General features: G+C 34.4%; 1 protein-coding gene and 1 long non-coding RNA gene across 3 annotated transcripts; both read left to right on the plus strand.

Annotated features, from left to right (window-relative positions):
- The first annotated feature begins 19,112 nt into the window (after positions 1–19,112).
- si:dkey-71p21.13 (CD276 antigen) lies at positions 19,113–21,965 on the plus strand. 2 transcript variants are annotated; one of them, XM_056470277.1, is made up of 4 exons: positions 19,113–20,248; positions 20,687–20,755; positions 20,866–21,213; positions 21,370–21,965. In XM_056470277.1, exons 2-4 carry the CDS (start codon positions 20,716–20,718, stop codon positions 21,672–21,674), a joined length of 693 nt encoding a protein of 230 aa, XP_056326252.1. In that variant the 5' UTR covers positions 19,113–20,248; positions 20,687–20,715; the 3' UTR covers positions 21,675–21,965. The 2 variants fall into 2 exon arrangements, with proteins under 2 accessions (XP_056326252.1, XP_056326253.1); XM_056470278.1 differs by having other exon boundaries at positions 19,113–20,244.
- A 962-nt stretch (positions 21,966–22,927) lies between these two features.
- Positions 22,928–24,108, plus strand: LOC130239222 (uncharacterized). The gene is made up of 2 exons (XR_008838679.1): positions 22,928–23,125; positions 23,294–24,108. It is a non-coding gene; the product is annotated as an uncharacterized LOC130239222 (long non-coding RNA).
- The last annotated feature ends 518 nt before the right edge of the window (positions 24,109–24,626 follow it).

Here is a 24,626-nt window from a genome sequence, read left to right on the forward strand (position 1 = left end):
TGTAACCACATCATGGTATACAGGGACATGGTTTGGTACAGCAGGACTAGTGTATAAAGTCCCATAGACACCAGTTCATCACTGTGTCACACGTGTGTAACACCATTATGGTATACAGGGGCATGGTTTGGTATTGCAGGACTTGTGTATGTAGTCCCATAGACATCAGTTCATCCCTGTATCACTCATATGTGTGTAACCACATCATGGTATACAGGGACATGGTTTGGTATAGCATGACTAGTGTATAAAGTCATATAGACACTAGTTCATCACTGATTCACACATGTGTAACACCATCATGGTATACAGGGACATGGTTTGATATATCATGACTAGTGTATAAAGTCCCAAAGACGCCAGTTCATCACTGGGTCACTCATATGTGTGTAACACCATCATGGTATACAGGGACATGGTTTGATATATCATGACTAGTGTATAAAGTCCCAAAGACGCCAGTTCATCACTGGGTCACTCATATGTGTGTAACACCATCTTGGTATACAGGGACATGGTTTGGTATGGCAGTAGATGTGTATATAGTCCCATAGGGAACAAGTTAATCACTGTGTCACTCATATGTGTGTAACCACATCATGGAATACAGGGACATGGTTTGGTATAGCAGGACTAGTGTATAAAGTCCCATAGACACTAGTTCATCACTGTTTCACATGTGTGTAACACCATCATGGTACACAAGGACATGGTTTGGAAAAGCAGGACTTGTGTATGTAGTCGCTTAGACTCCAGTTCATCACTGCATCTCTCCTATGAGTGCAATACCATCATGGTACACAGGGACATGGTTTGGTGTAGCAGGACTTGTGTATGTAGTCTAATAGACACCAGTTCCTCGCTGTGTCACTCGTATGTGTGTAACACCATCATGGTATACAGGGACATGGAGTGGTATAGCAGGACATCTGCATGTATTCCCATAGAGAAAAGTTCATCACTGTGTCACTCATAAGTGTCTAACCACATCATGGTATACAGGGACATGGTTTGGTGTAGCATGACTAGTGTATAAAGTCCCATAGACACTAGTTCATCACTGTTTTCCATGTGTGTAAGACCATCATGGTATACAGGGACATGGTGTGGTATGGCATGACTTGTGTATATAGTCCCATCGACATCAGTTCATCACTGTGTCACTCATATGTGTGTAACACCATCATGGTATACAGGGACATGGTTTTGTATGGCAGGTACTTGTGTATGTAGTCCAATAAACACCAGTTCCTCACTGTGTCACTCATTTGTATGTAACACCATCATGGTATACAGGGACATGGTGTGGTATAGCAGCACTTGTGCATGTAGTCCCATAGAGACAAGTTCATCCCTGTGTCACTCATATGTGTCTAACCACATCATGGTGTACAGGGACATGGTTTGGTAGAGTATGACTAGTATATAAAGTCCCATAGACACTAGTTCATCACTTTGTCACACGTGTGTAACACCATTATGGTATACAGGGTCATGGTTTGGTATTGCAGGACTTGTGTATGTAGTCCCATAGACATCAGTTCATCACTGTATCACTCATATGTGTGTAACCACATCATGGTATACAGGGACATGGTCTGGTATAGCAGGACTAGTGTATAAAGTCCCATAGACACTAGTTAATTACCATGTCACTCATATATGTGTGAAATCATGATGGCGTTCCAAGACAAAGACAAGTTACTAAGCCTCTAGTGTGGACTTTTCTTTTTAATTTAAGAAAAAACTTACAAACAGCTGGTGCAACCCTACCCAGTTCATCACTGTGTCACTCATATGTGTGTTACACCATCATGGTATACAGGGACATGGTTTGGTATAGCATGACTAGTGTATAAAGTCATATAGACACTAGTTCATCACTGATTCACACGTGTGTAACACCATCATGGTATACAGGGACATGGTTTGATATAGCAGGACTTGTGTATAAAGTCCCATAGACACCAGTTCATCACTGTGTCACTCATATGTGTGTAACACCATCATGGTATATAGGGACATGGTTTGGTGTAGCAGGACTTGTGTATGTAGTCTAATAGACACCAGTTCCTCACTGTGTCACTCGTATGTGTGTAACACCATCATGGTATACAGAGACATGGTGTGGTATAGCAGGACTTGTGTATGTCGTCCCATAGAGAAAAGTTTATCACTTTGTCACTCATATGTGTGTAACACCATCATGGTATAGGGAGACATGGTTTGGTATAGCATGACTAGTGTATAAAGTCCCATAGACGCCAGTTCCTCCCTGTGTCACTCATTTGTGTGTAACACCATCATGGTATACAGGGACATGGTGTGGTATAGCAGGATATGCATGTAGTCCCATAGAGAAAAGTTCATCACTTTGTCACTCATATGTGTCTAACCACATCATGGTATACAGGGACATGGTTTGATATAGCAGGACTAGTGTATAAAATCCCATAGACACTAGTTAATTACTATGTCACTCATATATGTGTGAAATCATGATGGCGTTACAAGACAAAGATAAGTTACTAAGCCTCTAGTGTGGACTTTTCTTTTGAATTTAAGAAAAAACTTACAAACAGCTGGTGCAACCCTACCCAGTTCGTCACTGTCACTCATATGTGTGTTACACCATAATAGTATACAGGGACATGGTGTGGTATTGCAGGACTTGTGTATATAGTCCCATAGACATCAGTTCATCACTGTATCACTCATATGTGTGTAACCACATCATGGTATACAGGGACATGGTTTGGTATAGCATGACTAGTGTATAAAGTCCCATAGACACTAGTTCATCACTGATTCACACGTGTGTAACACCATCATGGTATACAGGGACATGGTTTGGTATAGCAGGACTTGTGTATGTAGTCCCATAGACACTAATTAATTACTATGTCTTACATATATGTGTAAAATCATGATGGTGTTCCAAGACAAAGACAAGTTACTAAGCCTCTAGTGTGGACCTTTCATTTGAATTTAAAAAAAGAACTTACAAACAGCTGGTGCAACCCTACCCAGTTCATCACTGTGTCACTCATATGTGTGTAAAACCATCATGGTATACAGGGACATGGTTGGGTATAGCATGACTAGTGTATAAAGTCCCATAGACGCCAGTTCATCACTGGGTCACTCATATGTGTGTGACCCAGTGACATGGTTTGGTAGAGTATGACTAGTATATAAAGTCCCCTAGACACTAGTTCATCACTGTTTCACATTTGTGTAACACCATCATGGTATACAGGGACATGGTTTGGTATTGCAGGACTTGTGTATGTAGTCCTATAGACACCAGTTCCTCACGGTGTCACCCATATGTGTGTAACACCATCATGGTATACAGGGACATGGTGTGGTATGAAAGGACTAGTGTATGTAGTCCTGTAGATGCCAGTTCCTCACTGTGTCACTCATATGCGTGTTACACCATCATGGCATACAGGGACATGGTTTGGTATAGCAGGACCTGTGTATAAAGTCTCATACACACTAGTTCAGAGCTGTGTCACTCATATGTGTGTAACACCATCATGGTATACAGGGGCATGATTTGGTATAGCAGGACTTGTGTGTGTAGTCGTATGGACACCAGTTCATCACTGTGTCACTCATATGTGTGTGTAACACCACCATGGTATAAAGGGACATGGTTTGGTATAGTTGGGCTTGTGTATGTAGTCCCATAGACACCAGTTCATCATTGTGTTACTCATATGTGTGTAACACCATTATGGTGTACAGGGACATAGTTTGGTATAGCAGGAATAATATGTGTGCAACACCATCGTGTTCTACAAAGACATGTTTAAGTATAGCAAGACTTGTGTATGCAAATCCATACACACCAGTTCATCACTTTGTTACTCATTTGTGTGTAGCACTATCATGGTGTTCAAGGACATGGTTTGGTATAGCAGGACTTTTGTGTGTAGTCACATAGAGACAAGTTAATCACTGTGTCACTCATATGTGTGTAACCACATCATGCAGGGACATGGTTTGGTATAGCATGACTAGTGTATAAAGTCCCATAGACACTAGTTCATCACTGATTCACACGTGTGTAACACCATCATGGTATACAGGGACATGGTTTGGTATAGCAGGACTAGTGTATAAAGTCCCTTAGACACTAGTTAATTACCATGTCACTCATATATGTGTGAAATCATGATGGCGTTCCAAGACAAAGACAAGTTACTAAGCCTCTAGTGTGCAACCCTGGTGCAACCCTACCCAGTTCATCACTGTGTCACTCATATGTGTGTAACGACATCATGGTATACAGGGACATGGTATTTTACATGGTATGGTACTTTTATTCATTCTCAGGATATGTATTCTTGATATCAACAATTCAGTTCTTGATATCAAAAAGGTCTTTGTTAAAATCACAAATGTACAGTAATAGCTGATATCAAAAATTCAATTTTTGATATCAGCAATTACATTTATGATATCAACAATTCAATTTTTGATATCAGCAATTGTATTTTCACTAGTTAAATGTCACCATAGGCTGCCATTCAAATTTAACTGTTGATATCAAGAACTGATTTCTTACTAGTTAAAAGGCAATTCTTGATATCAATAATTTAATTGTTGATATCAGGAATTAAATTGTTGATATCAAGAAATACTTTTCAACTAGTAAAGATGTTCATTTTTGATATCAACAATTGGTTTGTCACTAGTGACAATGTTAATTTCTAATATCATGAATGTAATTGTTACTTGTGAAATTAGTAATTTTAGATATCATAAATTACTTCCCTAATTGTTGATATCAGAAAAACATGTTTACATATCAAAAATAACAAATGTAACATGTTGAAATATAATTGGAGATATCAAGAAATATGGCAAGCCGTTTTGACTTTTATTCATTCTCAGGATATATTTTCTTGATATCAACAATTCAGTTCTTGATATCAAAAAGGATATTGTTGATTTCAAAAATGTAATTGTTGATATCAAAATTTGAATTGTTGATATCAAGAATTAAAATACTTGATATCAACAATTTAATTGTTGATAACAACAGTTACATTTATGATATTAACAATTAAATTTTTGATATCAAGAATTGAATTTTCACTAATTAAATGTCACCATAGACTGCCATTCAAATTTAATTGTTGATATCAAGAATTGATTCCTTACTAGTTTAAATGCAATTCTTGATATGAATTATTTATTTGTTGATATGAAAAATGTAATTGTTGATATCAATAATTTAATTGTTGATATCAGGAATTAAATTGTTGATATTAAGAAATACTTTTCAACTAGTAAAGATGTAAAAATTTTTATATCAACAATTGGTTTGTCACTAGTGACAATGTTAATTTCTAATATCATGAATGTAATTGTTACTAGTGAGATTAGTAATTTTAGATATCATAAATTACTTCCCTAATTGTTGATATCAGAAATTTTAAATTTTTAGATATTTTTAGATATCAGAAATAACAAATGTAATATAGCAAGCCGTTTTGACTTTTATTCATTCTCAGGATATGTATTCTTGATATCAACAATTTAATTCTTGATATCAAATAAGGTAAATTTTGATATCAATATTACATTTCAACTAGTAACAAAGTTAATTCTTGTTACCAGCAATGATGTCACCATTTGCAGAAATACAATTGTTGATATCAAGAATTCGGATTTTTTAAATCAACAATTTAATTCTTGATATCAAGAATTTATATCCTGTTATCAATAAAAGACAAAACGGCTATTCTGGCAAGCTGTTTTTACTTTTATTGCTTAACCAGATATGAATTCTTGATATCAAGAATTAAATTGTTGATATCAAGAATCCGAAGCCTTGATATCAACAACTTAATTGTTAATATCCAGAATGCGAATTGTTGATATCAGGAATTGAATTTCCACTATTAACAATGTAAATCCTTGATATCAACAATTCAGTTTCACTAGTTAAAATGTTCATTCTTGATATCAGAAACTGAATATCAACTAGTAAGAATTAGAGTTATTGATATCTGTAATTGTATTTTCACTAGTTAAATGTCACCATAGACTGCCATTCAAATTTAATTGTTGATGTCAAGAACTGATTTCTTACTAGTAAAATTTTTATTTTACAAATTAGAAATACAATTCTTACTTGTAAATGCATTTGTTTTTGATATCAGTTGTCATATGGATACTAGTGCAAATGTCTATTCTTGATATCAACAATTGAATTGTCACTAGTAAAAATGTCAATTCCTGATATCAAGAACTTAATTTTACAGGTTGAAATGTTAATTCTTGATATCTGCAATTATATTTCAACATGTTTGAAATTAAATTTGAATGGCAGTCTATGGTGACATTTAACTAGGGAAAATACAATTACAGATATCAATAACTCTAATTCTTACTAGTTGATATTCAGTTTCTGATATCAAGAATGAACATTTTAACTAGTGAAACTGAATTGTTGATATCAAGGATTTACATTGTTAATAGTGGAAATTCAATTCCTGATATCAACAATTCGCATTCTGGATATTAACAATTAAGTTGTTGATATCAAGGCTTCGGATTCTTGATATCAACAATTTAATTCTTGATATCAAGAATTCATATCTGGTTAAGCAATAAAAGTAAAAACAGCTTGCCAGAATAGCCGTTTTGTCTTTTATTGATAACAGGATATAAATTCTTGATATCAAGAATTAAATTGTTGATTTCAAAAATCCGAATTCTTGATATCAACAATTGTATTTCTGCAAATGGTGACATCATTGCTGGTAACAAGAATTAACTTTGTTACTAGTTGAAATGTAATATTGATATCAAAATTTACCTTATTTGATATCAACAATTAAATTGTTGATATCAAGAATACATATCCTGAGAATGAATAAAAGTCAAAACGGCTTGCCAAACCTCTTATGATACTGTTCTGTACCTTTTATGGTACAATTGAAATAAAGATACACAATTGTTTTCATAAAAAAGGTACATCAGTGTTGGACAATATCTATGAAAATAAATATTACTGTAAAGGCAAAGTGATTTTATGAATAATTTTCATATTAAAGCACGAATCATTATTTAAAAGCATATGTTTAAGGAAACTCTAAAACATTAATTATTAAGTTCTATAATGCAAAACAACTAGCAAAACAAAACTGTAGGTATTGTAAACTAAACATTTAAGGCATTTTTAATAAACATTTAGTAAGCATTTTCTGATAAATACAGTTTCATTATTGATATCTGCACCTTTTGGCCTTTTCCTTCCACTGTGCACATGAGCAGGCAAAAGTCCTGCAAAGTGTTCATGCAGACATTTTAGTATTATAAAACTAATCAAACATTGAGCATACAGTATCTTGTTACAATTCATTCATTCATTTTTGGCTTACTCCCTTTATTAATCTGGGGTCACCACAGGGGAATGAACCTCCAACTTATCCAACATATATTTTACGCATCGGATGCCCTTGCAGCCGCAACACATCACTGGGAAACATCCATACACACACACTTTTACACTACTGTCAATTTTAGCATTCCCAAATAACCTGTACCACATGGCTTTGGACTGTGGGGGAAACCGGAGCAGCCAGAGGAGACCCACGCGAACACGGGGAGAACATGCAAACTTCACATAGAAATGCCAACTGGCCCAGCTGAGGCTCAAACCAGCAACTTTCTTGTTATGAGGCAAACGTGCTACCCACTGCGCCACCACATCGCCTTCTCGTTATAATACTTTTTGCATAATTCAATTTTTATTTTAAAATTAAGTAAATTCAATTTCAAAGCTATTGTGTGAAAATAGGAGAAAAACGGTTTATATTGTAGTTGGGAGAATGTATTTCTGTAACATTTTTGTGAAAAGTGTTGTGAAATGATCAGCAAAAATAGATCTTTTGATTGATGTTAAAGTATTTTTAATTTATTATTGTAAATGGAAAAGGTGCCTTTTCACAAAAAGAAACCTTTTTTTAAAAAAACATTGTTTAGAAATTTATTTGATGTTTGATATTTACTGAAAGTAAGTTGACCCATGATTTTGGATATTGCAAAATGCCTTTAAATAGTTCTTAAAGGAACAGATTTGACACTGTTAAAATACAAAGTGTCTTGTCACTGTAGTGGTACCTTCATGGATCAGATTTGTACGTTTGATCAAGGTACAATATTGTATCTGCAGGTTATAAAAACCAAAGGTACATTTTGTTTTCTCATGGTACAAATCATGTCCTTAAAGGTACAAACTGAAATGGTACAAATTAGTTTTTTTGTCTTAAAATACAATTCTGTTCCATTAAAAGCACTGCCCCAGTGACAAGAGACAGTACCTTCTTTGGTACAACATTGTATCATTTTTTTCTGAGAGTGCAGGCCAGGGTTACATTTTTCTATATTACTTTTTTGTCCATTTTGATGACACGATAAGGTACATTGCCCAAAGAGAAGATTTGTCAAATTTTCAGACACAATTAGTTCTGTAGTCCTACACCCCATTTAAACTAAGGACACCATTTTATCTTTTGAGTTATGATATTCTCTGTCTATTCCAATCGATATATTGTTTTGTCAAAATAACACTATGACATAGGCAGGTCACAAAAAAAGCATTTACTTATTTGATTTTTAAAAAACGTATTTTATAATTTAATAGCTGTTGGTCTTAAGGTTAAACACATTTATTGTTATGATTACAGATTAAAAATGTAAATTAAAAACTGATCTTTGACTAAACAAAAGTTGTTTTTGTGCATCTGCTTCTACCGTCTTTGCTCTTGGTCTGACTCAAAGCAAATTGTGGGAAAACCAAATCACATTAATATTAATGAGCTCATTACCATAGGTATTTCGGTAACACTATAATAACTACACACTATGAACCATTTATTACGCATTAGCAAATAGTGAATTCATTATGTGTTAAGCATTAACTCTACATCAATAAACGTTAGTAAGCAGTTTATAACTGCAGCTACAAATGCTGTATTCTTGACTTACAACCACATTTATAATGTGCTTAATACTTGTATTTTCCTACTTTGTTAATGATTTATTTTTCATTACTAAATTAAGTATTGTATTATTTACAAACCATTTAAGAATAGTTTGTGTATTTTAAAGATCATTCAGAATGAGTTAGTAAATGATTAATAAACTATTCAAATTAACATTTATAAATCTTATTATTCATGCATATACTAATAGTTAATTTGTATGTTAATAAATGCTTTATTAACTCAATTTCATCCAGTTTTGTGATCTAATCTAAAGTGAGGACAATTTATGCTTTATAAATCTCTTATAAATGACAGTTAAAGGCTCAGTTATATTCCAAACAGGAAAAACAAACATAAACAACATTATTCATACCTATTCATTTAAAGATACACAAATGAAACAGTATCAAATAAAAAATAAATCTCTGCAACCTTACGTGAAATAAAATTACCATACAGTTTAAACACTGCATCTTATTATATTGTTAAATTACTATATTGCTGTTGTTTAATCCAATTTTATGTTGTATTTTGACACTCCTGTTATTCAGCAATGTTTAAACTTTACAGTAATTTTACTTTTTAGATAAGTTTGCAATGATGATTGTTCAATTGATACTGAGCCTTTAATTGTCATTTATAAGAGATTTATAAAGCATAAATAGTCCTCACTTTAGATTAGATCACAAAACTGAATGAAGTTGAGTTAATAAAGCATTTATTAACATATTAGTTAACTATTAGTATATGCCTGAATAATAAGTTATATAAATGTTGATTTCAATAGTTTATTAATCATTTACTAACCATCGACTACTTTTAAATAGAACTGGTTTGTAAATAATGCAATATTTAATTTAGTAATGAAAAGTAAATCATTAACAAAGTATGAAAGTACAATTATTAAGCACATTATGAATGTAGTTGTAAGTCAAGAATAAATCATTTGTAGCTGCAGTTATAAACTGCTTACTAACGTTTATTAATGTACAGTTAATGCTTAACAGATAGGGAATTCACTAGATGCTAATTCTTAGTAAATGATTCATAGTGTGTATTATAAAGTGTTACCGGTATTTCTACATGTAAAAATGATATTTCTAGATATCTGCAAGAATATTTTTACTAGTTAAAATATCATTGAATATATAAGTAATTATATTTTCACTAGTTGTAAAGCTAAATTCAGATATCAGCTGCCTTCATTGATATGAATAATGAATTTGCTACTAGTAAAAATGTCAATTCCTGATATCAAGAATTAATTTGATACTAGTTGAAATGTTAAATCTTGATATTAATTAGATGTATTTCAACATGTTAATTTGTTATTTCTGATATCTGAAAATGGTATTCTGATATGAATATAAATTATGATATCTAAAAAGTCTTTCTTACTAGTAACAAGCACATTTATGGTATCAGAAATTAACATTTTCACTAGATCAAATATTACAATTTTCATTAATAACAATTCAATTGTTGATATCAAGAATAGACATTTGCACTGGTATCCATATGACAACTGATATCAAAAATAAAAGAATTGTATTGTAAAAGAAATGTACAAGTAAGAATTGTATTATATTCTTGTATTTGTAAAATTAAAATTTTAACTAGTAAGAAATCAGTTCTTGACATCAACAATTAAATTTGAATGGCAATCTATGGTGACATTTAACTAGTGAAAATACAATTACAGATATCAATAACTCTAATTCTTACTAGTTGATATTCAGTTTCTGATATCAAGAATGAACATTTTAACTAGTGAAACTGAATTGTTGATATCAAGGATTTACATTGTTAATAGTGGAAATTCAATTCCTGATATCAACAATTCGCATTCTGGATATTAACAATTAAGTTGTTGATATCAAGGCTTCGGATTCTTGATATCAACAATTTAATTCTTGATATCAAGAATTCATATCTGGTTAAGCAATAAAAGTAAAAACAGCTTGCCAGAATAGCCGTTTTGTCTTTTATTGATAACAGGATATAAATTCTTGATATCAAGAATTAAATTGTTGATTTCAAAAATCCGAATTCTTGATATCAACAATTGTATTTCTGCAAATGGTGACATCATTGCTGATAACAAGAATTAACTTTGTTACTAGTTGAAATGTAATATTGATATCAAAATTTACCTAAATTGTTGATATCAAGAATGTTGATTGTTGAAATCAACAATTCAGTTCTTGATATCAAGAATACGTATACTGAGAATGAATAAAAGTCAAAACGGCTTGCCATAGATCCTGAGAATAAATATAAGTCAAAACGTATATTTTTTGATTTCAATAATTACATTTGTGATATCAAAAATGTTGATTGTTGATATCAGGAATTACATTTCCACAAGTACCAGCCCGAATTCTTGATATCAAAAATGATTTAGATTATATTAAGGCATACATGCCTTGATAACCACGGTTCATTTTAATGTCTAAAGAAAAAGTCTAAAAGATGTCATTTGGACAATTGTACTAAGTCAAAATGTGAACGCTGTGAACAATTTCTACTTTTTTGAACTTTAGATTTCTACTTTTTAAATATTTTTAAAATAACCGTTTTAAACTCATTTTAAATGTTGGACTGATTTTAGTATTTATTGCATCCCTTTCTATATCTGAGCATATGAAGTTAATTTGAAATGACAAGGGTAAGATTTTTTTCCCACTATTTGTTATCGTTTACAAGGTTCTGTTTTTCATGAGTACATTTTGATTCACTGTTGTAACAGGGTTTTTACTCCTGCTCTTCAAATGTATGATGTACTTGATGTACTTCAGTTTTAACATTTTTAACCTTTGCATACTGTTTTTAGTATTCAGTAAGTTTTGTGGCAGCTTGTTTTTATTATTACTTATTATTCTTATAATGTTATTATTAATGCAATTAACTCTTTACTCAGATTACTATGAATTAGCACATTGTGTGTACATGTAAACAGCAAGTATGTGTAGCACAGATCACAGATCAATGATGTTTAAGAAACAATTAAAAAAACGTCTCATTCATTCATAATTTTCTTGAAGTATGCATCTAACCCCAGTCAGTGTTTTTGTTATGTTACTGGTCCTGGTAAACCATGTTTGACCCTTTAAACCACTTTGCTTGTTGTGTATGAATGATTTACACAAGGAGACCCTTTAAACCTGTGTGTCCCAACAAACCATGATACAGATGACCCTTTAAGCCTGTGAAAAAACAGGTGTAGTTTTTCCACAACTCCATGGTCTCATGTGATTTTTTAAGTGAGATGTATCTTAATGAGGCCATAACAGATAGTTTGATATATAAATTTCATTTGTAGGTTGTAAGGAAAGGTGTGTCCCCCTAAACCACAGTGGTTACATGCTGTCCCTGTAAACACTATATACCTGTATGTGTGTGTGTGTGCGTGTGTGTGTGTGTGTGTGTGTGTGTGTGTGTGTGTGTGTGTGTTTGTGTGTGTGTGAATGTATGGGTGTTTTCCAGTTTAGGGTTGCAGCTGGAACGGCATCCGCTGCTTAAAGAACACATGGCGGAACAGTTAGTGGTTCATTCCACTGTGGCAACCCCTGATAATTAAGGGACTAAGCAGAAGGAAAATTAATTAATGAATGATGTTTGAAATACCTTCTGACTTGCACTTAGTTTACTGCATTCTTTCTCAACCACATTCTGGAGCAACACCAACACTGCATGTTTTGGATGTCTCCTTTGTGTCACACCCGTTACAGGTCTTCAGTCTCTGCTAATGAGTTGATGATCTGAATCAGGTGTGTTTGCTTAAGAAGACGGTTGCTGCATCCCAAATCGCATACTTAAACTACGCCCTAAAAGTATGTACTTTTTTTATGAGTGAAAGGAATTTATAGTGGCTTGAGAAAGCCAACATACTGTTATAATACATAAACTTAATATTCTTCTTCGGCAACACTTTACAATAAGGTTCATTATAATGCATTTACTAACATGAACTAATCATGAACAACACTTGTACAGCATTTATTCATCCTAATTGAACATTTACTAATGCATTATTAACATCCAAGTCCATACCTGTTGACATTAGTTAATGCACCGTGCATGAGTTAACATGAACTAACAATGAACAACTGTATTTTCATTAACTAACGTTAACTAACATGAACAAATACTGTAGTAAATGTATTGTTCACTGTTTGTTCATGTTAGTAAATGCATTAATTAACATTAACTAATGAACCTTATTGTAAAGTGTGACCTCTTCTTCTTCTGAGATTAATATCTATATGCATCTCCTCCTAGACCGTTCATACTACAACCACCAAACTTACTCTAAACTGGTCTAAACTTGGGTTGCTATATCTTTTCCAACTGATCCGACTTACGGTTTTCCAAAAACTGACACAGAAAATTCTAAAAAGTCCCATTGACTTAACATTAGACCAAATTTTGTGACCTCATAACTTTGTGCCAGACTGTCATACAGACTTAATGTTGGGCTCATTTAATTCACCAATCCCTGATGACTTTTCAACCTATTAGCCTTACCCTAGCAACGACTTACGGCACCCTAGCAACTGTCCCCTAGACTTCCATTGTAAAAAAAACTGCCATTGACTTTACATTGGACATACTAACAGCACACCAAGTCGTACTAACTAAATGCCAATTCATACTAGAAAAATACTAACAAACATACTAATCATACTAGCATCATGCTTATTCATACTATAAACATACTAGCAACATGCTAAGTCATACTAAATGCAAGCTAACAACATGCAAATTTATACTAGAACCATGCTAACAATATACTAATTTATGCTAGAACCATGCTAACAATATACTAATTTATACTAGAACCATGCTAACAATATACTAATTTATGCTAGAACCATGCTAACGTACATGTACTTATCTTTGCCAGCTGTTTCAAACTTCTTAAAAAATACTTTGATTATTTAAACTTTTAAACTACTTCAAACTTTCAGACTAGGCTTTCTCAAGCCACCATAAAGTTTGTCTACGAACTTTACTTTCCTAGTTACTTTTGAGTGTGTAACAGAAGAGTATGCAAGCTTTGTGATGTACTACTTCCTTGTTAACAGATTTTTATGATGCTTACGAGCCTTGTCAATCATCCACACATCATATATATTTCCTTTATATTTAATTACCTTATTAGAAAAGCAGCAGCAGCAGCATAATCTGCCATTCACAAGTCTTTCATGCAACGAAATCTCCTCAGGTCTTTGGGTAATGCATTCAGAAGTTAATGTCCAAACATATCCTGATTTTAAGTTCATGTTGTTGTTGCAGATGAAACACAACATGGAAAACGTGGATCAAATTTGTTCCAGTTGGCTAGATATTGATTAACAATCGTTCAAACAGCTTTACAGAAGCCTTTCTACTTGACAGTTTGTCTTGTGTGTCTGCCATGTTTGTAGTTTATTTACACTTTTACCCATGTTTGTATTATAATCAATTCCACGTAAAATGTGCAATGTATTGTGGACAATTTCAGCGGTTATGGACGCTTCTACACTTTTTTTACTGGATATAGTAAACCATCTAGGAACCTTTGGCATACTATTTTAAACATACTTTGGTTTGGGACATACTAAGGCCCAATCCCAGTTCTATTTTTGTACCCCTTCCCCTTGGCCCTTAAAACAGAGTGTAAAAGGGAAGGGCTTCAAAATTTACCCCTAAGAAATGGGTCAGCATTACAACATCTGCACATGTCATCCCAATCTCTTGCTTCATATGAGATCAGACATTCGCGACTGCTGTAGTTATTCCAGTTGTTAATTTTTGGTATTTATTTTCAGGAAATCACTGAAGGCATATATTATGTTATCACAATGGTCTAATGTGGCAATAAGTTCGTAACTGTGCTGTGCATTTACACAGTGGCCATATTCATCAATGTAAACACACAAAAACAACATTAACATTATAGCAGACACTGTAAAAAGGTCATTCCCAGCTACTAGACTTTTCGGACAGGATATTCCAGTGTCATTGAGTGTCAGAATGTTGTGGGACTGCTGTACAGGAGTTATTATTAGGCATTATAGACAGCTAATTTTAGCATTTTTTATTTTAGTGTTTTTAAAAAAGCATGACCGTAAAACACAAACCCGTTCATGAATGTATTAAAACATGTGCTTGTATGTTGTACAAATTCGTAATAATGACAAAAATACAAATTTGAGGATCTCCTTATTTCCATGTGCAGCCATGCTGCCGTTGTGGCTGGTGTATTCTGGGAAATTTTCTTACCCCTTACTTTCGAGTGTGGTCCTGAAAAATCTCAGTTTGAAGGGGTATCTACCCCTTCACATTAGCCCTACACCTTCAAGCTAAAGAGAATTGGGACAAGAAGAAGGACTAAGGGGTAGAATTGGGATTGGGCCTAATTCTATTTTCGAATACTATTTAGGATGGATAGTATGCGAATTGGGACGCAGCAATGGAAAATATGCAGAGCTGGTGGTCTTCCATGAATGTGGTTGAGAAACACTGCTTTAAAGTAAAATAAAGTCTTTACCGTAGCTAAACATCACCAGCCTCTGGAAGCTCTGTTTCAGGAGGTCGTTCTTTAGTGTAAATGTCACATTAACTGCTTGCTTCTGAACTTCATAGCTGCTCTTTACTAAGTAAAGCCCTTCTGTCTGGTTGTGGAGCTCCAGGAGATGACTGAGGCTTTGGTTGTGTTCATCCACCCAGATCACCTCAGGTTTGGGTAAACCCTCCGCCTCAACCTGCACCATCACTGAGGTGGAATTTGCACGGATGCTTAATCTGGGCTCTAAATAAAGCGCTGAAGAACACAAACACAGAGAATAAGTTATCTGGTTCAGTGTTAAAAACTACACAGTTTTGTATTCAGTCAACAGGCTGTCTGTGTCGGATACTTCATCAATTGATGAGCTATCCACAGATATTCAAATGACAGACATTTGTATAAATGTAAACCTACAGTTAATAAGTCACCATCTTGATTTTTTTGTTTGTTTTACTTTGCATGCTGTACAAATACAAAAACCTTTACAGTTTTTAAGCATATAGCATTTCCCCGTAGTTAAGCTCTAGGAAGTCTTTTTCTGTCCCTTTAGCGTTGCTCACATAGCACATCCTTCAGTCTAACTGGGTTTATTTATAGGGATGCATTTCCTTTAATAAGTTTGAATTATACAAGGAATCCGATTGCGGTATTCTGTACTCTGTCGGTCTAACTGGTCTTGTTGGTAATAGTAACTGTGAACAACTCATGAGTCTTCCTCTCGTTGCCAAGTAACCACAAGACTGGACAGGTCCGAATTTTATGTAAACGCACAGGCCAGTACTGCCGGATGACCTTAGATTGTCATCAGACAACGTTCTGGAACATTCACTCTAAAAGAGGCTAAAATAATGCAGTTAGGCGTAGATTAATGAAGTTCATTAATGTGTTCATTAATAGTGTTTAAATTTATGACACATTTACATGGAAACAATAATTTAAACTAAACTTTTCATGTGTTTTGGCCATTGATTTACATGACACAGTAGAGGGTCCTTGAAATGCACATTTGACTTAACAAAAAACAAAACACAATGCTGTTATAGCATCTGTCTAAACAACAAAATCTCAATTTTGCGATAATGGTAATGCATATTGGATGTTTAGATTCTGTATCTAAAATTACTACCAAGATAATAAAGCAAATACAGGACCATAGACAGCCCGTCATGGCACAAAAATGAGGACCCAAATGCAGAATGAAGTTAAGGGGTTTTATTGATAAATCAAAGGTGAAAAGGGGGTTAGGTGATGAACAGTTCATGTGATAAGTGGACTAGTGCTGGAGAGTCTTGAGTGGTGCAGACAGCAGCCACAGAAGGCCACAGACTAGCAGTGTGTTCCAAACAAGATATATCGGCCACCAAAGGGCACTTTTGAAAATCATGCCCGCCACATTAAAGTGCTATTTAATATCAAAGCGATCAAAACCCTCCAAAGGTAACTACTTCTAAGCCCTTCAGAATGGAATCTACCTCTGCGTGTCAGGATTGCCTTCTGAGGTGCACGTCATTTATTAGATGAAGAAAAGATTGACACAGCTTCTCCTACCGCAGCAAATTCTGTTGTTACTGTTGCTATTTGGCGCCAGTTAATCAGGAAGTGATGATTTTGTTCGCTTTGAGTCGTTGGATGGAAACGCTGCTTTATTCGCACGTCTTTCATGCGATAATCCAGTTTTGCGCATAAAGTTCATTTGCAGTTTCACATGGAAACATATCTACTGACAACAAAGACAGAACATAGTAGAATAATAGGGCTGGTTAATAGTGTTTATTCGCAGGAAAATATCTGGGAACACTGCTCAAAAGGTTAAGTAAGAACACGTTTACATTTAATTTTTTTGTGTTTAGTTTTTAATTTTACTAAAAACAAAGATTTGTCTTCAAAAGCAGGCTACTTTACGTAGCAAAGATTTAATCTAACAACCTAAAACTTGTTATTTATGTTTATTAATTTATAGAAATGGTTAAAATACAATAAGTTGACACAAGGGTTACCACTTTATGTTTGCAATGAGTCTCTTTGTCTGTAGCCTACTCGATAACTGTCACAATCTTTGTACTAACTAGACAAACGGGAATATTATATTCAAGTTGACTTTAACTTAATAATAATAAAACATAGTAGCCTATAACATCATGTGTGCTGCTGAACTTTAAAAAGGTTTAGAATTAGTTTAAAAATGAAAATTTCATATTTCAATTGCGCCATTTTAGTGTCAGGAGTCATAAAATTTACTAATTATTCACAAAACATTTTCAGTTAGGATACAGAAACATTTATAATATTTTAGACCATCAGCAAATCTGTTTCCAAAAAAAAAGATGTAGAAGCCTTACCCACACTAATGATCCACAACCACAAGCAGCACAAATAAATATCTCTGAAAATCAGAGCCATGGCCGAGTTTGTTTTAGCTACAATTAAGTTCCATTAATCCAGAAACCTGCAGATGTACCAAAAGCGAGAAAACAAAGAACCGAAATAAAAATGACGTCTCCAATGACGAAACAGCTAAACTAAAATGCCATCCAAAAATGTTTTGTCAAAGCTTTGCAGAGTTCAGCTTTGAAGTTAGGTAAGAAAAAAAATCAACTACAAGTTTAGTTTCCAACATTATAATATAAATTTAGTGCATTATGGACACACATTATAGCTGCAGCCAGGAGATCTCAAAGTGGACTGCTTAGCTGCGGTTACTGAAATGTGCAAATAATAATAATAATAATAATAATAATAATATGTAAGCTTTTTGACACTGTACAGCAATTATTGTTTTTTATTATCCTACTGTAGGGGGTACTGTTAGGGTTGGATAAGTGTAATGAAACAAAAAACAAAATAGGTTGGATAACGTGTCATGTAGGCTACAATATATTAAATAAATAAATGAAGAGCCGCAGGAGTTTGTACAACCCACTTGAAGCTCAAGCTGTTCATTTGCTGGCTCTGACCTCAGTTTATAGGCTACCTATATATATTGTGCCTTTAGCTTGCCTTTAGTCTGGATGCTCAGAAGTAGTCGTTCTACGTCATCTAGTGGTGCTATATGTGATAAGCAGGTGCTCAGCTTTATTTGCCAAATCAGGTTTTTTTTTATTTTATTTTTTTTATTATTATTAAACAGTAAATTATTACAGCATAATGACACATTAGGAACTATATAAGGAACATAAAAGATGCCAGGGGGTTGCCAAATCAGGTAGGCTAATAGAGTGGGGGAACTATGACGTTACCTTGTAGGCTAATCGGCTGCTAGCATAAAACTGGTTTCCTCAATAAATTCCCCATAGGATTTTCCCATAGGCTTTTCGAAGATTGCAAATAATAAGCTCTGTAATCAAACACTGTTCATTACACTTACACGTTTTGTCCAGCCGGATAATCCTCACACGAAAAAACAACTTTTAGCACTTTTGGATCTTAAATGCAAACTGAAAAGCTAACATTAGGCTACAAACGGACTACGGTTCTTCAGGCCGCTCGCCTGTGACGTCGGCACCACCCTGCTACGGACAACTTTTCAAGCTTATTATTATTTTTTTTAAATAATGTCCATGACAGAGATAATCTCTCTGTTTATTTTATTATAATCCACGCTATATATTATAAACAAATAAATACGCAAATACACATAGACCTACGTGCCTTTTGGATCGTTTATACGTGGGAAATACATCTGTTTTGCTTTACGGTTGTTGTAAACGTTTTAAAACTGTATAAATGAACCTAGTATTATCATTAGACACATTCAAATAAGTGTATCGCTCGTGTGCACACAGCCCGCTTACCTTAACAGACGACAGAAATAAGGCGTGAGGAGCAAGTCTATCAAATGCCTGCAACTTCCATCATGGACACAGAACAACATCCAATTTTTTTTATGTCACGAAGTACAGCGAAAAGTAGCCCATACAGTCACGTCTGCTATACATATTATGGAGGAGTGTAAATATTGCAGTTATGACAGAGTTAAATGTGTTCAGATGAAGAAAAAAACCCGACGAAAAATCACTTGATCACGTTCAAATGACAGTTAATATGTATGTATTTTTACACATTTATTGACACGTTTGCATTACTGAGAGCAGGACAGAGACAGGCTGGTAAGCTGTATCCCCATATCTTTAATTAAAATAAATGATCAACAAATTAATCTTGACAGTCTTTACAAGTGAAGGCATTATCTACACACAATATGAATTCCCAATTAGAACTATAATATACTATTTATGAAAATACTTAAATAACAAAGAAATCCAAATGCCCGAAACACAAGCGAGCAGCGCGCCAGACGAGTTCAGCTCGATGACGTATAATGTCTCCGACACCGCCTGTAGTCCCATTTAGCAACTTGATAGCAACCGTCTTTTAAAAGAAGCATAATCGATTTAAAAACTCAAGAGTATGATGTAACTGATGTGTTTTATGTCGTAGAATTAAACGTGAAGGTATATTGAAGTTGTGTTTGCAAGAACCTTATTTAAGCGATTTAACTGAAATCCCATTGAAAAAAACTATTGACTTTGGGACGAGGGAACCGGAACTGCTAAAATGCTAACTCGCTTCCGGGTTTTTGCATACAAATTGACGTCATAGTTCCTCCACTAACCTGACCTCCACTAACCATAACCTGTCGAGCTGAAGCCACTGAAGTTGACATTGCGAAAACACAATGTAGGTACGTTGCCTTAACTCATTTAAAAATAGCATTTATACGATTTAATTGTCCACATATGTAGTTCTGTTTGTCAGGGTAAGCTATGCTTTTGTTTCTATATGCTTGTATCATTTTTATAAATGATATGGCTACTTTGCAACTATTCATAGTGAAAAATATATTATTATCTATTCTAATTCTGATAACTTCAATCATTTGTACCTATGTAATGTGAGTAACGAGTGCATATGACACTTATACATTTAGTCTACATTAATGCAAATTCAATTATTAGTTTTGTCAAAACAAATCAAGTTTTGTTTTCACTTCACCTGTCTGGGTGTTGTTGAGCAGGAAGTGATCCGCAGATTTCCTGTTGTCTTATGTAATACATATGTAACAGTTTTTTTTGTAAAATTGTATGCAAGCTGCTACTTTTTCTCGTTTGTCTGTTTGTAGAAGATGATATTAAACTTGGGTTTAGGAAAATGTTCCAGCTTCTATTTTGTATTTTAGCCAAAAGCGCTGGTAAGTAATTTCAGTTATAACTTCCTTTATTAAATTGTTATTGCAGCTCATATATGGATATCTCTTTCAAATGGAAATTAAAATCAAATCTGAATATTTTCTCCTTTCAGCATCTTTTATTGTAAGTACACCAAATAATGCCGTGATTGCAGTCAGGGGTCGTCCAGCTGTTCTGGGTTGTTATTTCACGCCAGACCCTGATCTATCAAGTCTATCTATTGTGTGGCAAAGAATGGAGGATTCGAGGCTGGTGCACGTTTTCTTTGATAAAGAAAACCAGCAGGAACAACAAAGTGCAGAGTACCACAGCCGGACCTCACTGTATATTTCAGAGCTTAGTAAAGGGAATGCCTCTCTCAGGATAGATGGAGTTGGACTAAAGGATGAGGGTTGGTACGTGTGTAAAGTGAGAAACAAGAAAGAAGCAGGAAAAGTCAAAATAAAACTGGACTATGGAGGTAATTGTAAATAATCTCTGTTATTGTGCAACACAATACATTATAATTAATTTATTACAGCAAATGCCATGGATAGTTGTATAATATATGGAAATAGCTGTGCTCTGCTCAGTGTTGACTAGTCAGTCTGATTTTATAGGCCTATGTGTTTCCCAGCCTTTTATTCAGAGCCCAGATTGAGGATCCATGCAAACTCCACCTCAGTGATGGTGCAGTTTGAGACAGAGGGTTTCCCCAAACCTGAGGTGATCTGGCTGGACGAACACAACCAGAGCCTCAGTCATCACCTGGAGCTCCTTGACCACACAGAAGATGGGCTTTATTTAGTAAAGAGCAGCTATGAGGCCCAGACGCCAGCAGTGAACGTCACATTTATACTGAAAAACCACCTCCTGAACCAGAAGCTGCAGAAATCAGTGATCTACAGTAAAGACATTATCTCAATCTTTACATTTCTTTAGATTTTCATCATAGATTTTGATTTATGCTTGTGAAGTGTAAATGTATGTTACCATATCCAGGTCCAAATACTTCAAAACAGAAAACACCTTGTATTATAAGTAGAAACAGGTTACATTTTGTACATTCCTTAACCATATTTCACTCTTAAAATTGAAATTAATTATTGGCCAGCATTAACAGGTCTAGGAAGAACATTTTAAGATCCGTAGCATCATTTTATTCCACTAAAATGATCTTTATATAGCTGAAATGCACTTTATATAGCGGACAAACAATTCTTTTACCAAAAAAGGAACCAAACATAATACATTTTTTTGTTGCATTATTATTATTATTATTATTATTATTTTGTACAGTATGTTTGGTGACAAATTTGATACTTGAAACCTGACAATTTATGAAATGAAAACTTTTGGTATAAAATCTCACTTTTCAGAAATGCTGACTAGTGAATACTTACATTTCTTTAAGTATTAAGACTAGAGATTGCGTATTCATTAACTTTAGGTAACACTTTAAAATAAGGTTCCATTGGTTAAAGCAGTGCTTCTCAACCACTTTCCTGGAGGACCGACCGCTCTGCACATTTTTCATGTCTTCTAAACCAAACACACCTAATTCAGATCATTAGCTTATTAGCAGAAAGACATGTAATGGGTGTGATAGACAAAGGAGACATCCAAATTTTGCAGTGTTGGTGGTCCTCCAGAAACCAGGTTGAGAAACACTGATCTAATCTATATACCCGAATACCAGAGTAAAGGACAGGTCACCTAAAACTGAAAACCCTATCATCATTTACTCACATTTAAAAAAAGAATCTCACTTGAGGGTGAGTAAATATTGAGTCAGGCTTTATTTTTTGGTGAGCTATCCCCTTAATGAAGTTTCTATATCATAGGTGCCCAAACTCAGTCCTGGATGGCCAGTGTCCTGCAAAGTTTAGTTCCAACCCCACACCTGGGCTAGCTAATCAAGCTCTATAGGCTTTCTAGAAACATCCTCGCAGGTGTGTTGAGGCAAGTTGGAGCTAAAATCTGCAGGACACCGGTCCTCTAGGACAGTGTTTGGACACCCCTGTTCTATATGAACCAACAATGAACCATACATTTATTGCAGTATTTTTAATCTCAACATTAGTTAATTAAAATACAGTGGTTCACTGATATTTCCTGCAAACTCACACTAACTAATGTTAACAAGCTCAAGTTTGGAAATTTTAAATAAATTATTAAATGCTGAAATTATGTGTCTGTTTTAGTTGCAGGAGACGCTGAAGATGGAAGCATTGCAGTCATTATTCTCTCACTTGCATGCATCATATTGAGTGGACTCATAGGAGCTTTACTATTTACAAGATGAGTGGGGCGAGGAGCACATCTATATTACCTCAATATGCTAAATGTGAAAAGGAATATGAAGGCATGGTACTGATTCTTAACCATTTCAAGTAAGTATTAATAACAATGTAATCCCTTTATGAACAAAACAAACCAATAAAAAAAAGCCCTAATTCATATAAAAAGCCACATTCATGTCTTTAAACTTCTCTGGAGTACCAGTTTGACTGCATGTGAATTTCTTGATGTTACGATCACATCTTTCATCTAATCTACAGCTGTACTTTTGCCATTGTTGAAACCAGCTGGTGACCTACTCAGACCTGCAGCTTCTCCACCATGGACGTCCAGCGTTCTCCAGCCTCAGGCGCCTAGACTGCAGCTCTGCACAAGAAGATTGGCCAGAGGAGAACTAAGCCTAGTGTGTGTCGAGGTTTTTTTCCTTCACTTTCGTCAGTTGGTGAAGTTTGTTTCACTGTCGCACTAGCTTGTTTGGTTTGGGACTTGTGGAGCTGCACATCGTTGGATATGCTCTTCAGTGTTTGGGCTTTCAGTAGTGACATTTACATTAGACTAAACTGAACTTCAACTGTGAAAACTGAACTGACACGGATTCAATTTAATAAAACTTCTATGCAATGCTGCTTTTACACGATTTCCATTGTACAAGCACTATAGAAATAAAGATTAATTGAATTGCTTGTCATTTTATTTTCAACGAATAACTTCAATTATGTTTATTATATTTGCGCTTTTACATTGTTTTACAAATTATGGTGGTTACTGTAGTTTTTGTTATATCACACATCTGTATCTGCAAATTGTAAGTGTTCATAAATGAATCCATTTAAATCAAAGTTAAACTGAATACAACAGTATTGTTACATTACATTGTTACACAGTTTTGCAGTATTGTATGTATAATTTCATGAGTAATTTATTCATTTATATATAATGTCTGTGTTAGGTGCTTGGTGCTAAAGTAACGTTGTTCATATTTCTGTGTATGGAAGCTGATTTTTGTAAATGAATTATGACAGACTGTGATGATAGTGATATCAAAATTCAAATATAAAATCTTTGTTCTTCAAAATGTCTGATTTTTTAATTTATGACCTTGATTTGATTAACTTACAAGCCTTGTAAAAACATTTGATGTAAATGTTTTTATCGTCGTTATTAAACTCCTAAAGCCAATATAATAATAAGAGTCCCTACCTGCAGTCTTGGTTATGGGGTATATGCCGAAGCATGCTAATAGAACTTTCAATTTGCCAGTAACCTGGGTTAATCGTTTCAGGTGAATTGTAAGCCAATGCAACATCGGTGCATTTAAGGTCTGTTTTCTTTAAAAATCAGCGATCTCCACTGGCTAAGTGATATCCGATATAAAGTGGGTCTCAGATTGAAGAAGAAGCACTGCATTAAATAACATTTTCCCCCGCCATGTCTTTATAATATGAGCATTTATTTTGCCCCAGTACATTCAATGGAGCTTCTGCGCTAGCCGGCCGAGTATGATGGGCGCGTGCGAGCAAATGGCTTTTTGTCTCGTTTTACACTTGAGCAACTAAATAAACATCGACGCTGTAAAAGGAATCGGATAAAATG

The sequence above is a fragment of the Danio aesculapii genome, chromosome 13, assembly GCF_903798145.1.
Source record: "Danio aesculapii chromosome 13, fDanAes4.1, whole genome shotgun sequence".
Lineage (NCBI taxonomy): Eukaryota > Metazoa > Chordata > Actinopteri > Cypriniformes > Danionidae > Danio > Danio aesculapii.

Excerpts from the sequence above, each read along its gene's own strand:
- si:dkey-71p21.13 (XM_056470277.1), top strand. The coding sequence starts at position 20,716 with ATGTTCCAGCTTCTATTTTGTATTTTAGCCAAAAGCGCTG. Across the intron at positions 20,756-20,865 it reads TATTTTAGCCAAAAGCGCTG|CATCTTTTATTGTAAGTACA; the intron begins GTAAGTAATTTC and ends TTCTCCTTTCAG. Across the intron at positions 21,214-21,369 it reads AATAAAACTGGACTATGGAG|CCTTTTATTCAGAGCCCAGA; the intron begins GTAATTGTAAAT and ends TGTGTTTCCCAG.